Below are 23,582 nucleotides of genomic sequence, written 5' to 3' on the forward strand. Positions count from 1 at the left end.
CCCGGCAAAAAAGTCAATACTTGGAGGTGGAGCATCGAAGCAGCCTTTGAGGCTGTGTTTCCAGATTTTTTTGGCAGAGCTCAGAAACGGTGTGCCTGGGTCCTGCTTCAAGGCTGGCATTGTGAAAACGGAGTTCTCAAAAACCTCAATTTTCCCCAAGGCTGGCCTGAGGCAACCTCTGGCCATCAAACAACGCTTACTCTGAACAGGGCCGAATGGGCCCTCAGGTTTATCCCCTGAGCTCTCTTTACTGATCTCTATGACCATGATGGAAAGTCAATACCCAAGCATCATAGAAGGTATATAAATGTTAGGCGTGGTCAGAACGCACACAGCATAAACCAAATACAAGTATCCGTCAAATGAGCGACAGAAAGAGAAAATAGGAAGGTAAATTCAGTATGGTGTAACAAAAATGTCAAAGCGTTAACTCTTCATGCCTGCTTAAACCCTCTGAAAACGGGTAAAGATTATGGAACATGTTACACGGCCCGGGCCTCATTTATTCCCTCTCCTCCCATCCGTTCTGTCGCCATAATGGCGCCGATGTCACACAAATCACAGCACAACTGAACAGGAACAGCGACAAGCCACCATTTTTGTCCTTAAATGTAGTTCAATAATGTTGTCTGAGAGAAGAGTCTGCGGTTCTGACAATGGGGAGTTTATTCCAGTTTGGGAGCCAGGAGGAAAAAGAGTCATATAATACCTACAAATAACCTCTATCTGGCTGTATGTATGTATGTATGTAGGATACACAAGTTGTTTGAAATATAGGGCTACCCAAACAAGTCCCTTAATTAGTCTGATGATGGATGTCAGTGTCAATTTAGCTATTGCACAAGACACTGACTAAAGGCAAATAAGCTCTATGTCAGCTACAGCTTGATGGGGTGTTTAAAAGCAGAATACAGAATAAATCACTGTATTGTTCTTAGCCTATGTCTTTCTGTAACATACTGTACAGTAATGTGTTCATTTGGCCTATAAAGTGCATCACCTCAAGTGGCTCAGTTTATCAGAATTATCAGTTGGTTCTGCATTAAGTTATAAGCTACAACCTTAGTTGCCATTTCTTAATATTTTAGGGCTATATATGTATAACAATCAAAACCATGAAATTGTATGTCTGAGTTATATTAGAACTAAAATAAATAAAGGTCCTTTACCTGCGTCAGTAATTCTTTATACTGTAAAAAACTGTAATGCAGACCAAAAAGAAAACACAAATCTGTTGCCTTTGAAGTTAAATTGCAATATATTTTATCTGACTTAAAGTTGATCAACCAAAATAATAATTAAATTCAATTGAACAATCAAGATTTCCAAGTACAAATTAAAATGTTCCCGCAATATAAAGTTCCTTTCAATGTCTCCAATGAGTCACATATCCAAGAAGTTATCAAACCAAAAATGGTTGATCTTCTATTTTCCAAAAATCAAGAAATCTATAAAGTCATCAAATAAAAAGGCATTGCATTGCTCAAAAAGTGAAAAAGTATATTCCTCACCCAATCTTCAAGTCCAGAGGCCACAGCAGGTTCCCCTTTGTCCAAAAGTTCAGAATTGATTCAGAGCAAAACCCTCAGCAATGTTCCTTGACCAAACCTTTCTTCTTCAGATCAAAAAAATGTCCGGCCCCACTACTCTGTGGTTGTATCAATTTCTGATTATGGTTTAGTATTGTCCTCTAAATAATCTCTTTGACAAACCACCAGTCCACCACCATCACCAAACAAACATTTTGATACCTAAAATGGAACCCCCTGGGGCTGCCCGCCTCACTTCCTGTACTTTTATAGCTGTTCCTGGTACCTCACTTCCTGAAACTATTGCTGCTAACATGCTTTTCCCCACAGCTCCCCCTAGAGCAAACCTCATCAACAGAAAATGAATGACCCTACACAAAACAACTACATTTCTGGGTTTAAATATTCAACCATATTTTTGTTTCATTTTCTTTCAATACTCCTACAGGAAATGTCATACTGCAGTAAATACATTTCTTCATACATGTATGTGGCAGTGTCACATATGTAGCTTGTGTTTTGTCCAACTGCCTACAAGCTACTTTTGAGTGGTGCTAGCCACTCAAAAGTACAGTACAGTACAGTACAGTACAATACAATACAGTACAGTACAGTACAGTAGCCTACCACCCACTTTAGACGGGTCTGGCCTTTTTAATATTACGTCGGCCTATATTTTGTGTGTTCCCCCTTTTACGTTTAAAATAACTACATACTGTGTATATATACCAACCATATTCATAGCTGATGTGGTTATTCGCATTCTCCATCACTACTATGAGCCAACGGTGAGGAGTGCAAAGGTCAAAACTCAAGTGACCAGCAGACAATGGAAGTCACAGTGTCCCCGGTGAGCTGGTAAAGGACACGCCCTGAGGCCAGTGAATAATTCAACGAGAAACATGTTAAAATTACACACTCTATCATGTGCACCAAGAAATAATTGCAATGCCCGGCTATACACACTGTAGCATAGTGATATTTGTCCTTCTCTTTTCCCTCAGCATTAAAATACGACTGTTATTAAGACTATAGGCCTATTGTTGGAACCATTCATTTACAAGGCAGAAAAGACCCTGCACTTTGACCCATTTACGTTTCAAATTAGCTCAAAGATTATTTTACTCTTGCCCTTACTTAATTGTTCCAGATAGCCTCCACTGCAGTATGCATCAGCATTCAACACGTACGTACTACGTACGTGCCTAAAATGCTAAATGATTGTGTTTCTAATGTATCTTCATAGACAAAATAGATAATTTGACAACATTGGTCTCATTCACATTATGATCTTTCTTAAATTCAAATGCACTACATGTAGGTGTAAAACAAATTGAGAATTCCACAAACAAATGAGAAAAATAGGGGGATGGGGGTGCCTTTGTTGCAATATTCCTGCAGTCTCTCAAGACAGGCGCCGTTTCTCCTTTATTTGCAGATGGGTTCTCAGATTGATATTACTGTAACTGTAACTATAGAGGTCCACATGTTCTATCCCTATTACAGTGATGGGTCCTTTATCATGACAATGAACCCAGAGTACCAGCACTGTAAAATGCTGAGTGTTATATGCGTTAAAGGTGTTGTAATATAATTGTTTTGTGGGGGAAACCCCCCCCCCAAAACAACAAAACAGTGGTTTCTCCTCCCCTCCAGCTCTTTAGTAAACAGAAAACACATTTTCAGGTCTGTATACCAATTATATCCAAACAGGAGAAACAACCCCACAAAAATAAATCATTTATCAGCTTCAATTTGATTGTGTTCCAGTTCCAATTTTGTCTGCTCATTTCTTTGTTTCATCAGTTCCAATTTCACTTGTTTATCCCGTATCCTGTGCGAGTTCTCTCTCTTGATTGGATAATATTGGTATCCCGACCAGAACATTTATCTTCCGTTTATGTACGTGTGGAGTCCCCCGTTACTGAACACTCATTGCCACCAAAATATAGCTATTTCACACTTATTACAACAAAGGAATATCTCATACACACCCTTTAATTAAATTAATTTTGTGTTGTGATTCATACTTGGTTATTTGTCATTGGAGACATAATAAGGTGTATATTGGATGCTGTTTTTTGCACACATATTAGGTTTAGTTAAAATATTTACACTTTATCACTACTGAGAACCTTGTATGATGTATTATGTTAACACTGTTAGCAGCGTCTGGTGGAGTGTGCAACGTCAACATTTCACTGCATCGAAGGGCAATTAATAAAATCATTGAATGTTGACAGTCACATGGCTGATGCTGTGACTAGAACACAGATTGGCTGGGGTCTCATATACATGGTTTTGATCAGGCGTCCAAGAGTGTGGTGTGTGTGTGCGTGTGTGTAAGAGAGATTTATGTATCACTTACATCCCATTTAAATAAATACTTCCTCTTTAAGTCTTTGAATGAAACTGAAAGAAAACGTTAAATGTTGGAATGAACAGCATTGGACCGTTTAAACCACTTTTTCCCCCTTCAGAATGACAAGTTTTCTTTCATCACACTGACAGCTCAGAGTATGCTGGAACTATTTGGGATGTGATCCAGTCTGACCTACATCTGACAGATCTCTTCAGACCACTCCGGGGCAGAGAACACAGTCCCAGTAAACAGAAACAGAGGTTGGAGGACAAATATAAGAGCTGCTATGGGATATAGAGAATTGTTCAAGTCAGCAAGATGAAGTAGTACAAAAATGGACAGCTAGAAATTGGAATGAGATTCAACAAAATAATTTGCTAAAGGCAGGGGGAAAAAAGTATACTAATGAATTGGAACTTTCCAACTTCCAACTCTCCATTACTAAGCTGGACGGACAGAATACACAAGCTAAGTTCCAAATATTGTGGCAATTCCTGGCAATGCTTGACAATAGTTCAGTATAGGTTCTGTCTGGCTGCTTTGATGCAAATGTGCATCTTTCACTCTATTAGACTGCTTTCCCACTCCTATAGACAGCAATGTGTGTCCCTGGGTCTGAGCACTGACATAGCCTATTTTCTTCACCGCCAAGTGTCACTGTTGAGAAGCCTAACATACCACCAAGTCTCATTGTTGTGCAGCCACAGACACAGAGGCCAGGGAGAGCTTGTACAGTACAGTACAGTACAGTACAGTACAGTACAATCTGTCCCCTGTTTCTTTGTGTGTGTGCGTGTCTCTTGTTATGTGAAATAAAACGTCTGGGTTTCCGAGGCTACTTGTTATGTAGTGTAAAACTTACTTTTGTCATTTGATGTCTTGTGTCGTCTGTAAAAAAAAATGTGTACAATGTACCAACTACTGTATTCAATCACTTGTATGATGATACTAGTGATGGGAGATTAATCGGCAAACACATCGGTATCGGTCAATTTTAGTTGTTTTTAGATTAATCTCCATCAGTTCGATTAATCAATCAGATTAATTAATCGGTCCGATTAATCGGTCTGTCTTTACAGAACTGAAACTGTATCAGTTTTATTCATACAATATTAACATTATTCTGTATGAATAGGAATCTCTTTAAGTGCAGCTTTATGTTTGGTCCAAATAATTAATTAATTCATAATTAATAATACGGATTTGTCCATTCAAAAAAGAAATATCCAAACCTTGAATACAGAATAATTATTTTTTTAATCAGAAAGTATTACTAATGTATTAAAATTAACACAACAAAAAGACATGCCATGCAAAAAAAAATTAAATGTCCAGCTTTTTAAACTAAAGTCTACCCCCCCTACACACGGCAATGACATTTCCCCAGCTTTTTTCCCACCTATGAACAGTACAGATATAATTAATAATTGACATTAATGCACAGACAGAAAGGTAAATGCAGTACAGAGATATATTAATAATTTCATTAATGCACATACAGACAGAAAGGTAATTGCAACAAGTCGTCCCCCCCCCCCCCCTCTCTCTTCCTGTGCTCGTCTCTTGCCTTGGTCCCATGGATGGAGCACATGTCTCTCTTCAGTCGGTGCAGCGAGCAGTCTGTCTTAAGTCGCGCTCGTATGAGGGGACTTAGAGCGAGAGGGCCGTTATTGATCGTCCTCTATGAGTGAAGTCCAGGCATTAGTTCCAGCAGGGTGGCTAGACAGCTGTCCGTGAGCCACTCCAACGGCCCTTACACGGCAGGGCTGAGTGGAGCCAGGGATGTGCACTTTTGATTCAGATCTACCCTCACTAGCGCCGTCCCCCCCCCGTCCCCCCCCCGTCCCCCCCCCCACGCAACATCGCTTCTATTGACCGACGGCCATCCTGTGCTTTCACTTTACTAAGGGAAGCTCTCGCAGAGTGCCGGGTACCTAAGCTGGGAGCCTCGGAAGCGAACCCCCATCCCCCCCCCCCTTGCGTTATATCCCTTCTCGTGTGTTGACAAGCTTGCGATGATGAATCTTCCATGGTCGGCTGAAGACCGCTCCTAATCACTGCTGTCATCTGCTGGCACCTGCCATGTTCACTGACCACAGCAATCACAGCCAAGTTGGGTTATCGCAGCCCCGCAGTGATGGAGAGCACCGGTGTTTTGTTATCGGAGTGGAAACTACTGTAGGCACACCAGCGCCGAAGCTAGTGCAAATTCTAGACAAACAATCCATTACTCCCTCGCCCATCAATGTATGGTAAAACGAAAATTCCCTCATAGATAAAGAAAAAACGATGCTCACGTTTGTACTTTCAATACGATGTGTCTTTGTTTTTCCTCCGAGAGGACTAAGAGCTTTTGTCGATGCGTGGTGACAAAACCTGGTTCCTTCCATCTTAGTCCTTTAACGAAAACCTGACAAATCTCTCCCGGTCGAAGCTTGCCTTGCAAGGTTGCAGTTCACATGGCTGGTCAAAGGGTATTCATGACAGTCTTTGGTTGGCATGTGGATACACATCGAAACTACACAACAGTCTCCAAGCTTGAATAAATGATGGACATGGCACTTGACAAGTGTGTGTATGTATGTGTGCTTCAGAAGCTAGTGCAACCTGTATGTCTCAAAAGAACGGAGTGGTTTGTGAAGTCGAACAGTCAGACAGAGTGTCTGTCCTTTTATTCAAGCGTGGCACTGTCTGCAGGGGCTTTCCTGTTGGTAGGGCTGGTGCAGGCTTGCTCGTTTCCTGTTCTTCGACTGACACCGTTTCCTATGGAGCAGCACCTGTATAGCAAACCACAAAAGGAAAGCAGTTTTTCCCCCCCTCCTAAAATACCAGTGGTGTCATGGTTTTTTAAATGGAATTGATTGTGACTCTGCTTCCCTGTCTCAGCCGTGCCAGCTCACTGCTGCGGGAGTTCTTTTTACTGGTACCACGGCGTCTTAATGACGTCGCGTGCATGTGCGCATCGCGGCATGCACGCAGAACAGCTGATATTGCCTAAGCCTATTAAATAGCGTATGAGAGTTTTAGACACAAACACAAAAGTAGACTTAAAATAGTCAGACAAACATCTTTACTGCACACCAGCGAAACTAAAAAGTTTGCTTTGGACGAATGAATCCGTTCTTTGATGGAGGAGGCATTCTTGTGATGCAGAACACCTCACAGCAGCAGTAGTAGTAGTAGCCTACTGGAGCCATAGCCTATGCTGTAAGTGTGCATGCTTACCGTATAGGCCACATGCACTCAGGTATAAAGTAGTAGCCATTTGATTCGGCACGGTACTTGACACGGTGTGAAAATAGGGGGGTGGGTTACGTGGGGGTAGTCTGGGAAAGTCTGGTGATGCGAGATTGATTAGGTGCGTCCCAAAAATTACTGGTGCCACGGCGTGGTACTGCGTTCTACAAGCATGACACCGCTGTCCAATACCTCTATGCGTCACTTTCATTAGCAAACAATGAGAAGGATAAAACCTAAAAGCCTTTCAGATTTCAGTCTTGTGAGGTTTGCTGTGCTCAATAACAAGCCATGGCAGGGTCTGCCATCTAGTGGCCATTCAATATATTACATGACTAGAAATGGGGAAGGGGGGTGCTTAAAAATAATTACCCAAAAAGAAAAGAAAGACCTGAAACCAACTGTCAGAGCCTAATTTGACCATATCAGCAACATTTACAATTATCAATATTTTGTTAAATAAGTTAAATGTGACTTAAATTGTTATTCAATAAATCTATCAATCACCATTCATTTTTCAAAGTAATCAATATAATATTGTCTGGCAAAATGTTTTAAAAATAGATCAAATAACGGAGCTGTGAGCTTGAAGATCAGCTATTTTTGTGAGACACTATAGTAAGAGGTCTTTTTCTATATTAGGGGAATTGCTTTTTACAAAGCAATTCATTGATGCAAATAAAAACTCGATTTTCGAATACTGGAATTGGGTTAGTGTAATCCCTTTTCCCATAATATATTTATATTTATATATTATCTTAATTTCACACTCGACCAATAACGAGCTATATCTACAAATCATCCTGTGTAGTGGTAATGGTTTTTGTTAAGGCTACATGCTTTGTGGTGCCGCTCCTTGATGTGCCATTACACAAAAGGTACTTTGTTACAACTAACTACTTTGGACGTCTGTTTTACGTACCAATAGATCTATTGAATGGTGTTAGAACACCACAACCAGGTTGTAACCTGTATATACTGTATATATCCATACCATATCCTATCGCATACTATCACATGACCTCCACACACCCAAGACTCAGATAACTCTTATCTAGTACAATAAATATAGCCTCGCATAGCCAGGCTTAATCTTGTCGAGCCGAGTTTTCACTTCAAGATATTAGTCTGGAAAAACATCCACTGAGAAATCAGCTCAGATAATGAGCAGCTCTAAATGTGTTTTATAAAAATGTTATATCTTTATTCGATAGTGATAGTGGAGAGTCAGGAAAGGAGTGAGAGGGGGAAGATATGCAGTGAGAAGCCTTGGTATGGATACAAACCCAGGCCAGCAACAGTAATGACCATAGCCATACCAGGTGAGTTCATTAAGAATAATTGTGGAACTTTAAGAGGTCAGACGAGAGTTGGCTCTACTGGTTCGACATCATGCCTATTTGTGAACCTGACTGGTAAAAATGCAGATCCAACTATTGGCAATATGTCTTTCACTGACCATGCCAAAAAGTTAAACCCAAGCAAATGCTGAAGCCAAGTATGTCGGCTTCACCATTGACAGGCAACACGAGCTGAAGTTCCTTTATGTGAGCTGAAATACATGTACGCACGCGTGTGTGTGTGTGTGTGTGTTGGTTTTACCATTAACAGGTGTTTGGCATCGTCCTGTTGTTTATGTGAGCTGAAATACATGTACACGTGTGTGTGTGTGTGTGTGTGTGTGTTGGTTTTACCATTAACAGGTGTTTGGCATCGTCCCGTTGTTATTTCGACATCTTCCTGCCATTAGCACCAGGCGTCCCTCCTCATAATCATCCTGGTCCACGTTGATGAGCAGGCGCACACCGTCGGGCCCCGCCTCTGACCTCATCCAGTCGGTGATGAAGACTCCTTTGAGGGCCTCCAGCAGGGCGCCGCGGAGGTAGTCGCTCCAGAAGGCCTCCAGGTTATCCAGCTCTGTGAACTTGATGTCGCACACCACAGAGCCCACCTCCAGCTCCCGCAGCAGTGAGCTGGCACGGCTGAGACAGGGACGCAGAGTCACAATCAATTCCATTTAACATACTTTCATGGTTTCTCTCAATAAGCGCGTGTGCACGTGCGTGTGCGTATAAAATTAGGCCAATCTCTAAGTCAAACTAATCGAGGTCAGGCCTAATGTGCACCGAGATTCAATCAAGGCGATTGTTAAATTTAGTTGTGATTTCCATGTAAAATGTTGCTTAGTTCAAGTTAGTTTAGTTCATTTTGAACAGCCTAACAAATACTGCAAGAGCACGTTTAAAAACAATGAAGACAGACTGTACACAGACAGTGTGTAAATGATACACTTACTGTACACAAAGCATGCAATAAGTCCAAAAGGTTAGCAGTACCTGAACAACTCAAACTGCCGCTCCAGAGGCTGCTGCTTGTCTGAAATGACTCCGTTGCGAAGCGCCGACTCCTGCTGCAGGTACTCAGCCCGCACGCGCAGGCGCACATCTGAGGGTTGATGGTGGTTGGGTGGCGTGGTAGAGGAAAAGGAGGGGGGTAAGGGGGGAGGCGGGAGTGGGAGATAATGGTACAGATGAGAGGTAGAAGAGAGAAAACAAATTATATGAGCACGCGGGGAAGGCACACAGGAATGGGGGTTGCGTACATAAATGAAACGAGTCAAGGTGAAGAGGATGGTCACATGAACGTTAAAAGGGGAGAGGCGAGGAGAGGTCACATTGGGGCCACGGACAAAACGACAGGGGGGGATAAAAATGGTCGTGAAGCCAGACAAGATGGGGACGGAACAGGAAAAGGGGAGTGGGGGGGGGGGGGGGCGGGGAGGGGGGTCATGGGGTCCAAATAAGGGAAAGAAACATGGGACACATATGACATCATTAAAGTCAGTTGGTTTACGCTCATCTACATTTGGTGCATCAGACCAAGGATTATAAGGAGTGTCTGGACTTTGGAGTAGCAGATGGGGGACTTTGACAAGAATAAAAAAAAGGTACCGACTTGACTAGAGGTACAGTTGTTCACTGGCATAACACGTAACAAAATTAAGGATGCAATTCCATTTCATATTCTTAAAGCGGTGTATAGCGGTGCAGTAGGGCAGAGCAAAACAGCCAAAAAGTACGGGAGTGGAGCTGTACCAATCACATTCTTTTAAACAGGCTACTACTGGCATGACACTCACAGAATGGAGGGCCTTCAAAATGGACTGGTGATGTTGAGAATTAAGATGTTCTTCTACACAGGAACAACCAGCAGTGTGTCCTGTAGATTACGCCCCACCGTAATCGTAGCTTATCCCCAAATTTCTGTGGTCTCATATTTAACCTCAACTAATAAATGTAATCTTTGAGGGCAGCTGAACAGCTGTGGACTGAACATCATCAGAACAGATCAATGGAATGGAAAATTGATATGTGGCATCCTGTTCGTCGTCTACTTCCAGTTTCTTTGTCAAATCACCATTCAATTAGGGAGGCGAAGGATTGCAGTTTGGTGTATATCTTTAAAGACCTGACAGCGCCACAGGAAAATATACAAATAGCATGTCGTGGACTATACAAGGCAAGTTTCTAAAGTTGGCATTTCGTTGAGGTCTGCTGAAGTCTTTTTTCAATTATCTTTGTTTGTCTGTTTGTTTGTTTCGAGCACCATGTTCTAACTGATTTAACTCAATCCATGATGGGATCCACTGTGGAAAAGGATTTGCGATCATGCAGCACAGCGAGAAGGTTCAGAATGATACATACTGTACTGAGCAAGAGCTCCTGTGTGATCGTCCTCTCATGTCAGAGCTCGGAAGAGTGGAAATCATTGCCGGACGACTTTCGCTGAAACAAAAATCCAGCCCTCCCTTCACTCCCACCCGCCATCAACCCCCACCACCCCAAATTCCTCCTGCAACGATAGTTATCATTTTCTAACAACATTGTCAATTAAAAATGATATAGTAGCTTTTCTAGATTTTTCCTCTTCAATGCCCAGCCTGACTCTCCCCTACTGAGACTTCTTAAAATACAGTCCAAATATAGATATCAAAAACTAAAGCAGAAATGAAGATATGGCTTTGGTTCATTTAACCCATTTAGACCTGAGGACGCGTCTGTGTCACCTTAGAGCTTTTAACCATTATTTTAAACTCTCAGCTGTTGAAAAATAGCAGATCTACAAGCTCATAGCACGGCACCGAGTGCCACGCTACGAGCTTGTAAATCTGCTATTTTTTGGAAAGAAATCGTGAAAATGTGTGCACATCTTTGAATATATATTCTTTCACAGCGAACGTTTTGAACTCCAGTCTTTGTTTCTTTGCTTCCGGTTGGTGGAGGGTCCCTGGAACAACGTATTTTCAGATGTGGGTCGGCGGCCAATTACATATACTTTTTGGGGTCCTTGTCATGAAATAGTTTGAGAACCACTGATATAGAAACATATATTTTTCATAAAACTTTTGTCTGGTCTTAATGGGTTAAAAAGGTTCAACTACATCAGCAGCAAAGGTTGAGGATTAAACAAGAATACACTCTTTTTACATTAGGGGCACTGAATGAATACCTATGTTAACTAATCGGGAGTCAAAGCCATATGTACGTATTATTGAATACATATACCCGTGAAGGTTGGTGAAGACAACGAACCAGGTTTCAGTTTAGACACAGGAGGTGACTTATCTTCAAACGAGAGCACAAAGAGGATGGACCAATAGTAAATTATCATACGATCAAGAGCATTAAATTCAGCTGGACAGCTGTGTGATCTCACTGGCCGTGTTCAATGGAATTGGCTCGTTCCATTTCCCCTACGGGAAAGTGGAATGAGAGTCGGAAGAGGCCCAGCTTTGGAGGCCGACCATCGGAAATGCAAATGTTGAGTTAGGGCATCGATTATGCATGTCTTGACATTTTGAAGGAGAGTGAAAACCAAACACTGGTTCCCTGCTTGAACTTCACAGGGCTCTAATGAGGATGCTTTTCATATAGACAGGACTGGATCAAAGGGGGAGATTAAAAACAAAGTTATCCCCAGGGTTTGACAACAGGCTTACAAGTATTTAAAAAAGGTTGGAAGTGAACTAGATTCAATCAATATTTTACTTGTGGAAGAATAGCATTAAATTCAAGTTATTTACAGTCGCACACACAAGAAAACTCACACTAGGATAATTGATTGAATAGGTTCTTTTGTGGTTCATGAAAGCAATGTTACAGTACAATAACTCAAAATATGTTGTTTGCATTGACACAGAACTCTACTCTTATGGCAACATGACATGAGTGAGATCCTATGTTGACATAATGTTATTTAAGCCCTTCTGTTACAACATCTAACAGATTGCATTGAATCTAGAGATGCATTTCTGCAAGTAAACTCCATGGACAAAAAGAGATACAGCATTTTGACATGTTTAGAGGCACCTCATCATAACACACATCATGGCAGCTCTCGAAGGCTATAGTTATCCATTCCTGCCAACTCTGTGTCAAATCGACAAATGACAGAATGTGCTTAGTGAGCACATTCTCTGCTCAGGGGAGGGGGGTTAACTGAATGCCAAACAGGAGTGACTATTGAACACGGCAGCAAAACTTTCTTTTAACAGACATTTCTTTTTAACAGTGGGACTGTTACGACATCTATGGTTGGGCACGTGGCTGTGATAACCACCTGCAATCATGCAATTACTATATTTAGAGATTATAGATTGCCTTTTATTCCCTACTGCCCCATTTCCGAACGGGCAAGATGGAATTGAAGGAGGAGAAGGTGGTGAAGTGGAGAGGGCCGTAAAAAAAAAAGAGAAAAAAAAGGGCCATTTTGTTAGGGTTACAGAGAGCTTCATGCTTCATCAGACACAGAGGGATCCACTTAGACAGGACATTAGGAGACACAGCTTTCATTTTCTCACTTTAAAAACACACTGTACAGAACCCGTTTGGCTTCTTCAATCTCACCCCGACCCAAAAAAAAAAAAAAGTTTAAGTACCCATTTACAAGGAGTCACTTGGTTGCGGAGAGCTTCAACTCTCTATCGATCCGTTTTTCTGCTGAACGACTGACCGAGTGGAGTTAGGGGAGGTATCAAGAGACGGTCCACACAGACCCCTCTCTTAAGACAGAAAAACTAATCGCTCTCTGTACCAGTTTGCATGGTTTGAGCGATTACAGTCCGTTCTCTCCCCCTCATTGTGAATGAGGAGGGTTTTCCTGACACACTCTCAGGTTGGCCTGTTTAGAACTGTGAACATAGAGAAAAAAAGGAGAGAAGAGACAAGCACAGGTGGGTTGGATTCAGGATATCTGTCGAATGGGTGGTTTTCTTAAGAACAAACATGGCATGACACAGCACTCATTTCTATTAGTTGTAATGGAGGTCTAAATTCAGCGATATAGTGGTTAGCTCAGACGTGCTTCATCTCCATGGTAGTATGCATGTAAACAGGATGCTTGGGAGTAACCTCGACTGACCTAGCCATTAACGTAACCCCTGAACTTAATGACGATGACGACATTTAATTTCACATCCTCAGGGCTAATTTATCCTTTGCCCAAGTGTCACTTGGCTAGACAAAATGACATTTGTCTTTGTAAAAATTATCTCTTTTCAAGCAAAGTGGTTACAAATCTACCTTTAGAATGAAGGAGCAGGTAGAGATTAGTCTTTCTCAAGGACTATTCAGTAGGATGCATAATGGGCAGAGGGTTTGTATCCATGGCCTTCCGACTATACAACACGGCCCAATCATGTGGACTCACTAGACGGCCTTGTGACGTTAAAATCACCCTAGTGTACCTTCAGTGAGGTTCTTTACAACGGGGGCCTTCACAAGCATCCCATTTAGATTGCATGAAAGAGGGTCCTCTTAGCTGCCTGTTACAACACTTTGTGGGCATTCGTAAGAGCAGCTTTCAACTGGCACGGTTGTAAATGAGACACTTCACAGAAAATGCTCTGAGAGATGAGTTGCAACAGTGAGTACACAGAGTGGTAGCAGAGGTAGGGCCTGAATGCTGTAAGCCAACATCGGACTGACGAGCCCTATCTATCTCTGCACCCTGTGACCATACACACACACACACTGTACACTCATAGGGCACAGAGATTAGATCAAGCAAGGGGTTTCTCTCAGCAAAGCACCACTTTGCAGTGCAGATTTCTCTTCAGAACTGTGTGAGTAACGCGATTGTACAGGTTTGGGCCTGAGAAAACAGCAGCCATGACACACGTTTAGCATTGATGATCAACAGAGACCGCATAGGTGGTAGAGTTGCCATGCTGTGGAAAATGTTCCCACCTATTAATAAATGTGTATAATTTACTGGTAATATTGTTGACAGTGGAGGTGAATGCGCATAATTAATTGTATATCCTTTACCAGACTACTTTAAATACATTTAAGATGATTTATGTCATCATATATAGTTTGCCGGTTTTCATTTGGGTTCGTTCAAGTCGTATGATTGACATTTGTGACAAGAGGAGCCGATATTTGTATGAATGAACCAATGGGCTCAACAAATTTGCCACAACAGTTGACTCCCAAAGTCAAAGTTAAAAGTACTTTTGGGTTCAATATTAATGATAATCTCTAAACTTTGTGCAATAAAATAAAATTGCACGCAATTATCGAGATTTGATGAATTGACAATAAAAAAGAAAAGAGATTTGATGTTGGACCAATATCCATTCATATTCTTCATAAATCAAATGTAGTAGAATTCACACTGGCATCGAGATAAAGAATTATTTTAAATGTTTTGGTGTGAGCACTTCATCGGTTCTGTGAAACAATGAGAAAGCCCTCATCAAAAAAGCTAAAACTATTACGTAGAAAGAACTTCAAAAGTAACAGAAGCCATCTCAGTAACAGTGTATGACACTAAAGTTGCAAGGACGGTTTGTTGAGAGCAAACTTGCTTTGTTTCGTTTTTCTGAAGGGCATAAGGAAGGAGGACAGCTATAATGTAATACACAGGCATTGAATACAGATCATAGAGACAGCCTCAAATCCCCATTGTGAGGAAGGAGGCCTCTTTTACCTTAGGCATCGGACCAGACTTGTGAGACAGCGAACCACTGAGCTGATCATCACACACACTGCTGAACGTATGGACAGTGGTGCAACAAACTTGTTTTTTGTTTTGTTCCCCAGCCTCACTGTCTTTCTCTTTCTCCATCATGTTCCTAGGGTTACTCGTCAAGTCCTGAGTCAACCTGGTGGAATTAAATGCGGAGTCAAGACAGCAACATGGTCACAGTTCACAGGCAACGTTACATCACTCTTACAGCAGCTTAGCATGGAGGGGCTGTCTTCATTTGTAGATGGCTTGGTTATGTCTATCTGAATCAACAGGCCTTTGTTCGGGGGGGGAAATCATGTTTTGATCAACACGCGATGGAAGGCATTCGCAAGGTGTCGCTTTTGAGAGGGGCAGCATGAATGGCCAAATAATTTCAAACAGAGGGGCAGATCCATGTATGGAGAGTGTAAGTTCAAGCTTTTTGCGGTAACAGGAACTAGCATCGGTCATGAATAAAAAGGCAGAAATAACGAACATTGAGGATTTTGCTATACAGCTTTCCAATATCAAGTGGGAATCTTCAGCTAGATGAATGGTTTCAAATATCATTATTTTTCTGGCATTGTTAGGGAATGTGAGCTGTGATGGTTGGCACTTTAGTGTCACTTGGATTCAAGCTAAAAGAACGGAGAACAAATGCCTGAATCTAGTGGTGGGCAAGTCTTATAACAGCAAATGAGAACAGATCACCTACCAGAATGAGCTTGTAACAGCAGCTGAAAACAATTTGTTGTTTGAGAGGTAGAAAATGTGATGAGGGAAGAGAAAACAAGGCTACTGAATTGCCACAGAGAAATGGAAGTAAAGGTAGAATCTCCCAGCAGTTGCATTATGGTTTATGGAGATGCTAGGACAATGAGATGAGTAACATGGATGGGAAAGTCTAGTTTCTTCACATAATTTCAGCTGGAACTTAACTACTTAGAAAAATAACAGGGCTTTTAATGTAAGAATTGTGTTTTCATTCATGCATGCCAAAATTATTAAGAAACAGGGCGAATGTAGAAGCCTCCTCCCCACATAGGCTAAAACTTAGGTATTCTTGCCAATATTTTTCCCAAAACAATAGCACACCTGGTGTTCTGTTACAGTTCAATGGGCTTTTATATTAAAAAGGGGCTTTTGGCAGCACAAGCATGCAGACATTCTGCAGGCCATTCCTCATCATGGTTGTATATCCATGTCATGACACAAAGGGCATGGTGTAGAATTTCAACCCCGCCCTGCAACAGGGAATTCAGGAATTGCAGAAATTATAATTAGTCTGTTAATTTGAGACATGTTTGTTTTATAAAGACTACGTGACAAAGGCCACAAATCACATAATCTGATCTGGCACACGTTCTGTCACAAGGAATCCTCAGAATGTTTAAGTAATACTTAAAACTAGGTAAGCACTCAGTTAGTCGTGCCATGAGTTCTGTCATGATCCAAGAAATGCAAGGATTTATGTTTTTAATTGTACGACCAAGTTTCACAAGTGAACCCTGAGGCCGACTCTACAAATGCCTTAAAAAATGGTTTTCTGAAAAAGGATCGCAATGCGAAGCGCCCTGGTATTGCTCCACCATGAGGCCAATTTGGGGTGGAGTGTCTTCCATGGCCTCCTGGGAGTAGGCAATGCTGTGCATGCAAAGTTTCACATCGATAGGTCTAATGGCGTCTGAGATTTAGCTGCTCACAGGCACATGGATGAATGGATGGACACAGACAGGGACGAGAACAGACAGTAGTCTTTGCCTGCCGGCCTGTCTAAGACGATTAAGGACAGTGGAGCCACATAGCCATTATGTAGTCAGACAGAGCATAGCGGGATTCCTTCCAGGTCTAACATTAGTTGAGGTTTGAACAAAGCAAAGCATAAGGAAGAGAACAGGGAACAATCAAAAGTGCACAGACAATTCCTGTATTCAAATCCTCAACTTAATGCCCAAATGAGTCAATCGGTTGATAGTACACTAGGTTAAAAAGCCATGTTCCATCATGTGGGGGACTGAGAGGAGGTTGGATGAATGAAGACGGGTATGAGCGAGAGCAACACAAAGAGGAGTGTTGATGCGATGTTGGAACACAAAGTTGGAAAGCTAATGAAGAGAAAGGATGACATAGATATGGAGGCAGTTCTTACCGCAGGAGGCTTTCTCTGGTGGTGGCGGAGCAGTTTTGTGGCCCTTGTTAACTGTCCAGGGGAGACGTTTCCGCTTCCTCTTCTTCTTAGCAGGTTCAGGCGAGGGAGGGGAGAAGTCTGGAAGATCACAGACACAGATATCAGACCCAGAGGAGAGGATAAATAAACATTCTACCACTCGTCCAGGAGGCATCAGAGCACTATGGCTTTTAATGTTACAGTTCAATTTCAATGCACCAAATTCTGTCTTACACTGCAGGTAGTTTCCAGTTATTCAGTGTTATACTGTTGGAACGTGCGTGTCTTTACGTTGTACACAGCCCTCACTTCCATAGTTTAAGTCTGAGTCTCTCCAAAAGACACTGGGCATGTGATGATATACATTACGTGTCCTCACCGGTTCTCCTTTTCTTGCGCGACACCAAGTGCAGCAGGTCGTGTCGCGTGAGAACTCTCAGCAGCTGCAGCAGTGGCTCCACACTCTCCTCGCTGAGGTAGCCTCTCTTCTCCAGCTCCAGAAGTAGCTCCGTGCCAGTCTTTGGCCTGTGTCTCGCTGCAATGGGGCAGACAGAGCCTCTGGGCTCGATCCGCCTCCAGGCATTCAGCAGCGCGGGAGCAGGAGCTGGTGGCTCACCCACGTTGGCGTTGGCGTCCTCCGGGCCGAGCTCGGCCCGCCATCCTGCCGGGTCGAGCGGATGTCGCCCGGGAAAGGTTTCGTCCAGGAGGAAAGACAGGACTTCGACATCTGTCTCCGTCAACTGAGAACCGACGATTTCAAAGATTTCATGGAGAGAGAGCATGCCATAGTAATTGAGGCATTCCGTCTCGTCCCAGTAGAGCGAGTGTCTGAGCCTGGTGTAGTGTCGAAACATTTTGGCCAGTGGTCTGAAAAACAGCCTCTTCTCTCCAGCCTCTCCAACCTGGTCAACACTGGTTAGCTATAAAGACATGTAATGGACACACACAAATACACACGGTCAGGCGGTGAGAGACAACAGTTCATGTGGATTAATGCTGTCATGGATGGATGTAATATTGTTCTCTCCTACACCAAGCAGGTGTTTCGGTTTAACGAGTGACCTTGTTAACTGCCGAATCTATGTTGTCGCAGTTATGAGTACGACAGCTGGAAGAGAATATGTAAAGTAGCGGACTAGCTGTCATCATGAATGCTTCTTCACATACCATTCAGAAACGGGTCTCATGGTCACAGCTTACGCATTTCCTGTAGGCGGACTCGACATAGCTGCAGGGTTTAAACCCTCACCAGGCGCACCTCTTCTACTACAGTGAACGGTATAGAGCGCCGCAGTCCCTCCCCCTTTCAGAAAAACGAGTGGCCCAGGAAATGAAACCCCAATGCAACATTCTCCCATCGGCACTTCTTATATAATTTATTTAAAGACGGTTACGCCGCGGACAAAGCCAACTCGGATCGTGACAAATCATGACAATGAACACAATGTTTTGGGCCGATCAAATAATTTATAAGACGAAAAACAAAACAAATAGTGTTGTCTCCTGACTTTCTTTTCTTCTTTCTAATGATTTGATCGGCCCAAAACATTGTGTTCATTGTCATGATTTGTCACGATCCGAGTTGGCTTTGTCCGCGGCGTAACCATCTTTAAATAAATTATATAAGAAGTGCCGATGGGAGAATGCATTGGGGTTTCATTTCCTGGGCCACTCGTTTTTCTGAAAGGGGGAGGGACTGCGGCGCTCTATAGTGACTGATGTTAGTCTGCATCAAACGTTACTCTTTTACCTGCTTTTTACTAAACACTAACATTACAATGATGCCCAGAACATTGAGATGAACCCGTTTAGGTTATGGCTGCTCCAACAGTAGTGGTGACATTCCAAAAAACAAAAACAAAACGGAATGTCAAAATATCCACCGCAGGGTCTGAGACCAGAGCCATTGAGTAATGGTTGAGACTAACCAGTGAAAGGTCCCGAAAGGTATAACGTCAGTCTTACCCAATACCCAATCTTGTCAGAGCCATAGAGTAAGACAGAGTTACGACAACTCTGTTCACTTCATGGGGCCAGTCCAATGGCAGCTCTTCTACATAGACTTCTATTGGTGAACAGTGACAAAGGCCTGAACCGGAAGTTTGTGGAATGCATTGGAGTCTATAGGCTTTACAGTGACAAACGAGTTACATGAACCACGTGACCGGGCTGTTTTCTGCCCCCTCAATGTCGTAACTCTGTCTTACTCTATGGCTCTGGGCTATGTTATAGGGCTAGGCTACTTAATTAATGTATCTTTTAGAGAGATGGTTCGCTGTACTGTACTCTAAGCTGTATATGAGTTGTTTTATTCTATACATCTGTTGATAATGGAGCACTTGATGGAATAGACATGGTCGTTGCTAGCCTAGGGAGCTTGCATGGGTGGGTCCAAGTTTATATTCCTGTCAGCAGATATACAGATATCACAAGCACAGAAACAGGGAGTAAACTTCTATCTAGTTAGAACGTTTATGTTGTGTGAAAAATGGTGTTTATGTGCTTGTGTTTGCTGTGGGGGAAAAAGGTTCCTACTTTCAAAGACTACATTACATACACAATCTTGTATAGTTGTACAATGTGAGATATATCACAGGAAGAAGTTAGCATGACACTATTTTAGTAGTTGGCAAGTGTCAATTACGTGACATTTCGTCAAACGCCAAAGCTAATCAAATATTTTATTTTACATTGTGATGGAAAAATATATATAAAAATAAAATAAACTAGAACTGCACTCTGCCGAGTGCATACTTGCTTGTTGCACACTAGTAGGCCATTTAGAGCGCGCAAGTACTTTCGACCGCTGGAAAGTATCACATCTCAGTATCTCTGTGAAGGAACGTTTGAAATGTATAATCATTACGTGTAACTATTTGCTACCTAACTACTTTTTTACAGAAAAATGAATCATTGATATGTGATGAAAAAAAAGGTATATAAACTGAATTAAAATATATTATACAGTATAATTATTTTATTACTTATTGTAAATTGTCAATTGTTTTAAATGTATTTCATTTTGTACTATAGTGATATTAATACTAAATCATGATCAGAGTAATATGTGTCTCTAACTTCAATTTCTGTAATAATACTTTCAAATTTGTTGAAATATACATGATCTAAAATACTTCCGAAATCTGTAGTTGGATTTGTATTTAATTGTTTAAAGCCTAATCTTGACATGAAGGTCTTTATATTTATATCTTTTTCAGTATAATGGTCTTCATTGAAATCTCCTATTATCATAATTGTGGAAGTCGGAGATGTTAGATACTTTACCATTTTCTTGAGAAATGTGTTTAATTCAGTTTATACATACAGAGTATGTAGTTGTAATTTGATTAGCAGTATACCGTGGTTACTTTGTTCCAAAAAGTGAAGCCAAGTTTTTTTCAACCGTAAGTCTGTGCCTGGTTTGCTGGGACCAGTTACAACATTACGTCATCGTTGAGAACTGGGACCAGAGTACATGGTGTGTATATGTATGACTAGCTCTCAGTGATGACGTAAGAGATATGGTCATCTGTGTAGTCTGGTCCCAGCAGACCAGGCACAGATTTACAAATTACAAATCACATTACAACTACATACAGAGTATGTAGTTGTAATTTGATTAGCAGTATACTGTGGTTACTTGGTTCCAAAAAGTGAAGCCAAGTTTTTTTCAACCGTAAGTCTGTGCCTGGTTTGCTGGGACCAGTTACAACATTACGTCATCCTTGAGAGAGTACATGGTGTGTATATGACGTAATGTTGTAACTTGTAACTTGTAACTTGTAACATTACATCATATACACACCATGTACTCTCTCAAGGATGACGTAATGTTGTAACTGGTCCCAGCAAACCAGGCACAGACTTACGGTTGAAGAAAACTTGGCTTCACTTCGAAGAGACCAAGCGAAATGATTACTTGCGCGCTCTGCTTGCGCAAGTAACAATAAGAACCAGTCGAGAAACAAAGATGACATATGTGCAGTGTGCACTGCATCAGTGTGTATCTGTATCGTGTTCTGTCGTAACTATACAACAACCAGATCACCACCGATGCATTTAACCAATATGAAAGCCCTGGTAAGCAATATGTTGTAGGACGAAATAGCGGAAACAGCCGATGTACAAACTCACCACTCGTTGCCTGGCAATACGTTGTGGGCTGTAAGATCTGCTATTTTCACAGCTTAAACCGAAACACCTGCGGTGCAGTGGATTTGGCGTCAAGTCGACGGTACGTATTTCACTAAACAAGGACACATACCTGTGTGTCTGCTGTCGGAGGCTCGTTTTGTGTCAGCTGGACGTGGTGTAAAGGGCGTTGTGTTGTTGTGTGGTGTCGTGCTTTTCTGTCCTGTACACGCACGCACACACACACATACACACAGCGAGCTGTTAAGATACGACACGCCTAGTACACGTGACGATTACGCAACCACGTTTCACTGAAAAAGAAAAAAACAACACAGCCGAGATGAATCCGACAATCCGAGATGTTCTCGTACTTTCCATCATCAATATCAGAAGAAATGGCTAACATTTACTCCACGTTTTTAACAAATAAATATAAACAGCCGAGTCGGTCGCTCGTTCTATTAATAATTAAAATTGGAATAAAAATGTATAGTGCCTTAAATTAACATAAACAGATGATGTCAACACTGCAGAAATAATGGTCATAACGTTACAGACCAAAAACTGACTTTTATAATTCGACGGTCATTTTGTAACGCTTACGCTACGGCCCACGCCCGACTGCTCAACGGGGGACAACAGTTGGTTTGTAAAATCAGTGTAAAACGTTGTATTTATTGTTATTATTAGAGTTTTAATGTAAGCAGAGAATCCGATGAGACTCACCCGTGTTCACACACAGCTGACCTTTCAACAACAAGCTGGTGCCTAGGGTAGTTATTGCCTTCATTGTATGTATGAGCCATTTGTGGTTTGCCTATCACACATTAAATAATTTGACATATTTCATTTACGATATTATGTACTTACGATAAACAAATAATAACGTTTTTTTCATCTTTTAGAAAGATCTCACAGTAATTATCAAAAGTGAATGTTAAATTGAACTAAGGTTAAAATGAATTGAAGGCAAAATATACCCTTGTGCTTTTGCATACACGTGACGTGGTGGAATATTACACGAGTGGGTGTTGTTTAACGTGATTATTGCCACGACAGTGATGCGGTAGGGGAACGAGACGAAGTCGAGTTCCGCAAGCATCACTGAAGTGCAGTCAGTGTGCAGTGTTTTACCTATACTTGTTGTGAGGACCTCTGCTTGGATTCATGGTAAGTGGGGCACCGACGATCTGCAAGCTCACACCGCGCTGCATGTGGAAGCAACACTTGGAGCTTGTAGATCCACGGTTTGTCAAGCCGTGTGTATCTACGGATATGTACGTGTATATATCCACGGATATCATAACAACAGTTCCGTGACAATTACCTATACATGAGAGAGATGTGCCATATATGCGCACGCTCGATGATTCCATGCACACCTCTCTCTCTCTCTCTCTCTCTCTCTCTCTCTCTCCGCACATGACCATGAAATGGAAAGCAAAATACAGCACGATATAGTTTCACATGCCACGCATAGACTTGTTGGTGTAGGCTACTGCGCAATGGCATTTGGCCTGGGTCCTTATTGGTATATATGTTAATATCCACAGTTTCTCTGTAGCGTCCGCAATTAACCTATTGTTCAAGCTTCACACTATTTGAATAAAGGTTGTAGGGCTGTAGGCCTACACATCAGTGAAATTAACCTCTGGGGAAATCCCTAATTGAGAGTGTAGGCAGTGGCACTGTAGGCCTAGCAAGCGCACCACAGATCAAATAGGCTGCATAACAGGGCTCGAAACTGGCCCCCGTAAAATCTGAATCCCTCCACCACCGCCCACCCCTTTTTCCCCGTAGGCCTATATGTTACTTTATCTTTTCCCTTTTTACCTCCTTTAGGATGAATAGGCCTACCTGTTCTGTTCTTTGACTATATAGAAGTGTCTATTTGTACCACGTCTCTAAATGTTTTGATGAATTGAACATGGTGTTGGTGGACCCTCTTGTAAACAAGTGTAATGCTTAATTGGGTCGTCCACTCACAGTAAACAGTCTTTGTATTGAGTTTGTGCTTGAAATGTACTGTAATTCTGCAAGCTGTTAATAAATATCTCAATCAATCAATCAATCAAACTTGTTGCCACGGAAACGGTCGACAGCGTAACGCCAGGCCACATCACCCTAGTATGGCGAGCAG

General features: G+C 41.9%; 1 protein-coding gene across 2 annotated transcripts; it reads right to left on the bottom strand.

Moving 5' to 3' along the window:
* Positions 1 to 5,872: 5,872 nt before the first annotated feature.
* Positions 5,873 to 22,184, bottom strand: dedd1 (death effector domain-containing 1). Of its 2 annotated transcripts, none has more exons than XM_080769040.1 (7): positions 22,169 to 22,184; positions 21,573 to 21,662; positions 17,688 to 18,228; positions 17,291 to 17,407; positions 9,465 to 9,573; positions 8,823 to 9,110; positions 5,873 to 6,668 (listed from the first exon to the last, which is right to left on the bottom strand). In XM_080769040.1, the coding sequence occupies exons 3-6, from the start codon at positions 18,160 to 18,162 to the stop codon at positions 8,825 to 8,827; spliced, it is 987 nt and encodes a 328-aa protein (XP_080625166.1). In that variant the 5' UTR covers positions 18,163 to 18,228; positions 21,573 to 21,662; positions 22,169 to 22,184; the 3' UTR covers positions 5,873 to 6,668; positions 8,823 to 8,824. The 2 variants fall into 2 exon arrangements, with proteins under 2 accessions (XP_080625166.1, XP_080625165.1); XM_080769039.1 differs by having other exon boundaries at positions 21,573 to 21,753; positions 22,169 to 22,181.
* Positions 22,185 to 23,582: the final 1,398 nt, after the last annotated feature.

This window comes from Protomyctophum bolini, assembly GCF_963924005.1.
Source record: "Protomyctophum bolini genome assembly, chromosome: 7".
In the NCBI taxonomy this organism is placed as follows: Eukaryota; Metazoa; Chordata; class Actinopteri; order Myctophiformes; family Myctophidae; genus Protomyctophum; species Protomyctophum bolini.

What these genes read in the sequence shown, in the direction of transcription:
- dedd1 (XM_080769040.1), bottom strand. Translation starts at nt 18,162, where the DNA reads ATGTTTCGACACTACACCAGGCTCAGACACTCGCTCTACTGGGACGAG. An exon ending in GCGCAAGAAAAGGAGAACCG is followed by an intron (nt 17,408 to 17,687) that starts GTGAGGACACGT and finishes GTGATCTTCCAG; the next exon opens with ACTTCTCCCCTCCCTCGCCT. An exon ending in CGGCAGTTTGAGTTGTTCAG is followed by an intron (nt 9,111 to 9,464) that starts GTACTGCTAACC and finishes TCCCTGTCTCAG; the next exon opens with CCGTGCCAGCTCACTGCTGC.